The sequence below is a fragment of the Gavialis gangeticus genome, unplaced genomic scaffold (genome assembly GCF_001723915.1).
Source record: "Gavialis gangeticus isolate Ggan-Ray unplaced genomic scaffold, GavGan_comp1, whole genome shotgun sequence".
Lineage (NCBI taxonomy): Eukaryota > Metazoa > Chordata > Crocodylia > Gavialidae > Gavialis > Gavialis gangeticus.
The window spans coordinates 51,784,955-51,791,693 of NW_017729022.1; the positions used below are offsets into that span (position 1 = coordinate 51,784,955).

At 43.0% G+C, this 6,739-nt stretch overlaps 1 protein-coding gene across 1 annotated transcript in view; it reads left to right on the forward strand.

Moving 5' to 3' along the window:
• The window catches only part of GRIN2B (glutamate ionotropic receptor NMDA type subunit 2B), a 388,000-nt gene that overhangs the window by 150,432 nt on the left and 230,829 nt on the right, over positions 1 to 6,739 (forward strand). Inside the window, exon 3 of the mRNA XM_019514920.1 lies at positions 1,204 to 1,802. Within this exon, the coding sequence (XP_019370465.1) occupies positions 1,204 to 1,802 (599 nt within the window). The remainder of the gene's footprint in view (positions 1 to 1,203; positions 1,803 to 6,739) is intronic.

A 6,739-nucleotide genomic window follows, 5' to 3' on the forward strand; every position in this document is an offset into this window, starting at 1 on the left:
CACCGACACCATTAAAATGGTGCAAAAGCATTTAGCCTGCTTTAAAGGAGACTAGACTTGGTAGTGATCCGTTCTTTACTCTTTTCTAAACTTCAGTTGCATGTAAATTTATAGGGCATTTATCAGTTTACTATATTCAGTGGATTCCTTTTGACTTGACATACCTAACTGCCACTTCTAGGCCTGGTCTTCTGGCTAATTGAGAAGAGGAAGGGCTGCTGCTTCATTCCTAAAAATGGTAATTGATTTTGAATAGTGACTTTATTATAATATGAATTTCTTCTGAATACCAAAATTTAACTCTACCACTTTTTATTAGGGACTTGGCAATTGACTTTAAAGGGTATAAGGCTAGTCCACAATAGAGCCTGCTCTGGAAATAAATTCCTTTTGAATGTAGCTCAGACAAATGCAGGGATTTAAAATTTCATTGGACTAGTGACAAATTGTAAATCTAATGTCTTGTGAACTACCAGGACGAAAAACGCTTGCACTGTGATTCAGTAACAGAAATCCATATAAAACCTCTTTCAGATAATATTATAACCTCCAAAACTGTTCAGTTCTCGTTTTCTTTTGTGTAAATATGGGCATGGTGATAACAGTATTGTAATGACTTTGATGGAAGGATATGAAAAATTATGCCAATAGAAATATTAAAAGCTTTCCTTTAAAACAAAGTATAAACAACATTTGATATGTAAAATGGTGATATATCTGCTTTTTGGCAATAATTTTGTATATCCAAGTTTCACTTGCTGTGAGTATCCCAGACCCTGCCAAAACACTTATAGTGTTGCACACTAGTGTATCTCTGTTTATGTCAAATATGATGTTAGGATAAACAAAAAGTTAAGTTCATTAATCTCTCTAATTATGGAATAATCTGCATTTTCTCTTTATTTTTGACCACCTCACTTGCATGCCATACATTCCTCTGCCAAATTTGCTTCTGACCTTCCAGACCTCTGAGCAGATTTAAACGGCCACCGCTAAAAAGAAAAGAAGAAAAAGCACCATAAAAAGGTTTCTTTTCTTCCAATTTGCCTGGCTTTTAAGAAGCCTTGAGCCAAGCCCAAACTCCGAAGTGAAGGGGTGCAACCTAGTTTTTTCTCCTTCCTCACTGGAATTGTCTAGGGACTCTGATTTTTATTTGTTTTGACCAGTTTTTGTTTTCTCTCTCTTCTTTTGGCTCTCTTCTAGGATGAGTCATCCATGTTCTTCCAGTTTGGCCCATCAATAGAACAGCAAGCCTCTGTCATGCTCAACATTATGGAAGAATATGACTGGTATATCTTCTCCATTGTCACCACCTACTTCCCTGGCTACCAGGACTTTGTCAACAAGATTCGCAGCACCATTGAGCACAGCTTTGTGGGCTGGGAGCTGGAGGAGGTCCTCCTGCTGGATATGTCCCTAGATGATGGGGACTCAAAGATCCAAAACCAGCTCAAGAAGCTACAGAGTCCTGTTATCCTCCTCTACTGCACCAAGGAAGAGGCAACTTATATCTTTGAGGTAGCCAACTCTGTGGGTCTGACAGGCTATGGTTACACATGGATCGTGCCCAGCCTGGTGGCAGGCGATACAGACACAGTGCCATCTGAGTTCCCCACTGGGCTCATCTCTGTCTCGTATGATGAGTGGGACTATGGTCTTCCTGCCAGGGTGAGGGATGGGATAGCCATAATCACCACGGCTGCCTCTGACATGCTGTCTGAACACAGCTTCATCCCTGAGCCCAAGAGCAGCTGTTATAACACCCAGGAAAAAAGGATATACCAGTCCAACATGCTCAACAGGTAAGGGGAAGGGTCAGGTAAGCATCACAAAGTAGGGGTTATGGCAGGCGTATGCTTGTCACACCGATTCTTGGGAATCATGTAACATTCAGGCGAAAGTGGGGAGAACAGGTAGTATTTGTTGGAGGCTGGGCAAATGGAAGGCTTCTGGTGTGTGTTATGTCCTTTTGCACTGCCACCCCAACAGCTCTTTGTGGCAATGGCAGGCAATTCAGCATGAAACAGGAGCCAACATGCCTGGAAGGTGGATGGACAATGATAGCATAATACAAAAGTCTGTGGGAACTGTTCCAAGAATGTGTTTTCCTGTGCAAAAAGGATGAACCATAAATATCTCAAGAGAGAGTCTTTCCATAAAAGGGTATGTAGCTGCAGGCACTCAGTGTGGGACTCTGTCCACTCTTAAAAGCAGTTGGGGCATTCATGGTTAGCCACATCTGCACCAAACTCAGCTGCAGACTTGGGTCTCCTTGCTTGGGCAGGCTTCTATCATATACGGTAAAAGCTGTGTTAACCAGCACTTTATTAACCGGCATGCCGATCGATGTGGCAAAAGTGAAACCGGAAGTCCCACCATGGCACTTCCAGTTTCGCTGAGTCCCACTTCGCTGACTTTGGACCACAGCCTGGATCAAAGCAGCCTGTACGGGGGGCCCCCCTCACTGTCCCCTGGCACACTGACACCAGGGAGTGGAAGCCCTGGCTCACGGAACGCAGCGGGAGGGGCGGCGGCTGGAACAGGCAAAGATGCCTTTCAGATAACTGGCATATTTGATTAACTGGCACTCCCCATTCCCCATGGATGTTGGATAACACAGCTTTTATTGCATTCGGATTCAGAAGGTCTTGGGTTCCATTCTCATTGACAACAGGTTACAGGGGCTCCATCTAGGCACTGTCAGTGACATGTCATATGGAGATACCTGAGCTAAAGTGTTAGAAACAGTATGGCCATGTTAGCATGCCATGCTGTCTAGAGTAATGTTAGGGTTAATTAGCCCACATAATGTAACACAGCTTCAAGGTATCTTTACATGGCAGTGTATTGTCATGTAGATATGCCTTTAGGTGCCAATCCAGAAGATGACTTGTGGGTGTAAATCTGAAGTGGAGATAGGCACTTCCCTGCAGCTGTAGTCTAAGGTATGTCTGTACTAATCACAAACATACACTTGTGAGTGTAGTGTAGTCATACCTGAGCTAATGTTAAACTATGTAGCTTGAATACTGTGAGCTGCATAACTATGACAGCAAGGATTTCAGCATGGACTGCAAATGTCACTCAGAAAATTGGATAAATACTCAAGTAGTTGGTGTGTGCTGCTGTGGCTACACTCCTGTTGGTACCTGAAGTAGCTATTTTAAAGCTAGTTTAGTTCATCTGTGAGAGCTGCAGTATAGACACACCTGTAGGCAACTAACTCCCTTCTCTTCAGCATTTCCAGTGAGCCAGTTTAGGTACCTGCCCACTTAGCACACTGGTTTTTCATGGATCCTATTCTAAGGCACCTATCTCTCCCTGTGCATTGCATAGGAAGACTTGCCACCTAAAAGTAGATGCTACAATACCTTAGTCTTTCTGTGGATCTGTCCCTAGATAATCTGCCGAAGCTCACAAAGAAAATCTATGGTACAACCAGGAATTTAAACCTAGTCTCCAGATTAGCACTCTAATCCTAGAGATTCCTCCCTCGCCCTACTGATCACAACATCACAGAAATCCAGGCAAAGAGATGTGAGTGGGAAAGCTGAGAGGGAGGCAAAATCTACAATTGCCAAATGTATCCTGGGCTAATGGGCTGTCATTCTCTAGTGACATATGGCTCTGTCTTTTTGTGTATAGACATCCTTGGGTAGGTTATTTCCATTGCTGCAGGTGGACTAAGTCATGGAGAATCCAAGCTATGGTCTCAAAGGGGTCTCCAAAAAGAACACGGCATTCCTGTGTTTTTTTTTTCTTAAGCAGGGTAGGTCAATCCAGCATTGTCACTCACTGGCTTGTGTGCTCTGATTCTTTAGTTGTAATATGTAGCAGATGTCCAAGTTTTTTCAGACAGAGAATATGTATTTCTTAGACAATTAGTACTTGACTCTCACAGGTGATGAACATCTAAAACTCCCACTGATGCCAACTGGAGTGTTAGGTGCTCAGCACTTCTGAAAAATTAGGCCTTACTGATCAGCACAGTACTGTCTTGTAGTTTGACTAAATTGCATGCCATTTACTAGTAGCTTTTTACATCTGCTGTCATTTCTAGTTCACACTGATAACAACATATGTGTCTGATGTTTCTTAATTAAACCTCTGCATCGGAATCATAGCTGGATCATTTTTAAAGAGATGAAGTTTGTTTGTGAAGAGGGTTGGAGGGTCTTTCCCAGTTACCTCAGGTAGAGGGTGGGGAAGGGAGAACAGCATTAAATTGTAGAACAAAATTAACAACAGAAGAAAACTTCCCTTCAAAGCCTAATGCACCATTTATATCAGCAGGAGACTGTGGCTTTCACTGCTTTGTCCAGTATCGTTTTATATAGTCCTGGTGGTGGGGCTTGAGGGAAGAGTTTCTTTTAGTTCTGCTAGTACTTAAGCATTTTGTCAATTCATTATTGTCAAGATTTTATACTCTTCTTTGTCTCTTCCAGTCTAGCTTTTGTTGTCTCTACATCTTGAGATAGTTTTAAGCTCATCAATAGCCTTGTCCTCTTCCTTCCAGCTGAACCTTAGAGTTCCTTCTCTGTTATTTTTCTGAATGAATGATTCTACAAGCAAATAGATACAAAGTTAGCAACTGCCACTTCAAGGCACTGCTTGGCCTACTTTTTGAGTGGATACTGATTTTTTTTTTTTTTTTTGGAAGCCCAAATATGTACTAAAAATCAAATGCCTACGTATGACCTCCCTGTAGAAAACCAAGTTACTTCAAGGTGTCTCAAGTTGGGCACCCGAAAAAATGGAGGTTGTGGGAACAGAAAATTATATTTGAAATTGTAGACTCTGCTCCTTCCTACTTATCTAACTCTTGAAAATCTTTGTCATATCTTTATCAAAATTCAGCATGCGACTTGTTGCACCATCCTCCATTCCACAACTCAAACATTAGGGGAGGAGGAACACACTGAGCAATTGATTCATAGCTCAACAACGTCAGTGGGAAGGCTCCCATGAAGTTCAGTGGGCCTTGGATTAGGCCTTTTAGGTTAGTGGGACCTATATGCTAACCTTGAAGCACATGCTGAAGAGCTTTGCTCAATTGGAGTCTTAAATGATTTAAACCTGTTCATTTTTATAGGTACCAATTAGTAAACGCTTTTCTTCATCCCTTTCTTCTCAAAGGATCGTTGAGTTTTCATATACGCTACACAGTGCAATAAATATGGGTAATAGATATGTTTAGGAAAAGTGGTCAGACACTTTTACTGGACTGCAGTTTCTAAAACACTAATAGTAGGGTTGCCAGTGGATCCCTGCAGGACTATATTAAGCCAGCTACAGCTAGCAGTTCCCCCTCAACATGCCTACACAGATTGGAGAAATGTATGTATGTGGGCACAATGGGTGGGGGTTACTGCAGTGCGTGCATGACTTGGTTACAATACATCGCCATGTAGCTAGCATTTCAGAAAATGCTGAAGCTAATCCAAAGTGGTTCAATTGCTTCAAATCCATAGCAGGGAGGCAACACGATGAAGGAATTTTCCTGTTCTGTCTTAGGGGGAGTGAAACGTTAGTCTAGAGAAAAGTATAATTTAGTTCAGCTAAGGCACATTATAAATTAAGGCTGTAAATCAGTCATTTCCCAGAGTCTGTGTTTGAACCCTGACTGCATCTAGTCAGACTCTTTGAGAAGTTCAAGTTGTCCTGGGTGCACTCATAATCATTTTCTTCTTGCTGTACTCTCTATTGGTGTTCTACAGACCTAAACAAATAAAGGCATGGATGAAAGAAAGAAAGATGACAGAAAGAAAGGGGAGGAGAGAGAGGGAGGGAAACCACCTGAGCAAAATTTAGTTCTTCATGTTTGCTATGGAGTTTGCCTGGAAACTTTCTCATCTTCCTTCACTGTAAGGTTGGTGAGAGGAAGCAGGTTATAAAGGAAAAGGCCAGCCTACAGAGAGTTTGCGAGGAAAGGTTTGCTTGCAGAGAGGTGCAGTAAGAGGTAGGTATTGGCAGAGATTTATGACCCAGATACCTTGTTCTGGGCAGACCCAAACCTTCAGACTGACCACAACCTCTCCATTCAATAATAGACAAATTCATAGATGTTAGGGTCGGAAGGAACCTCAGTAGATCATCGAGTCTGACCCCCTGCATAGGCAGGAAAGTGTGCTGGGTTCAGATGACCCCAGCCAGATGCCTATCTAACCTCCTCTTGAAGACACCAGGGTAGGGGAGAGCATCACCTCCCTTGTGAGCTCATTTCAGATTTTGGTGTAGATTTTGGAGTAGAACCTCACCAATTCCCTTCTGTGCCCCCATGATGAATTTATAGGCAGCCACAAGGTCACCTCTCAACCTTCTCTTGTGGAGGCTGAAGAGGTCCAGGTGCCCTAGTCTCTCCTTATAGGGCATGGCCCTGCAAGCGCTTAACCATACCAGTGGCCCTTCTCTGGACTGTCTCCAGGTTATCCACATCTCTCTTAAAGTAAGGTGCCCAAAACTGTATGCAGTATTCCAACTGCGGTCTGACCAGTGCCCGACAGAGGGGAAGTATCACCTCCTTAGTTCTGTTTGTCATGCATCTGCTGATGCATGATAAAGTGCAGTTAGCTTTGCTGATGACTTTGTCACACTGACGACTCACGTTCATCTTGGAGTCCACTAGGACTCCGAGATCCCTTTCCGTTTCCATGCTACCGAGCAGGTCATTTCCTGGAAGGAAGTGGGCAGTGGGGTCCTGCAGGGCTCGGTCCTTGGACTGATACTCTTCAATGTCTTC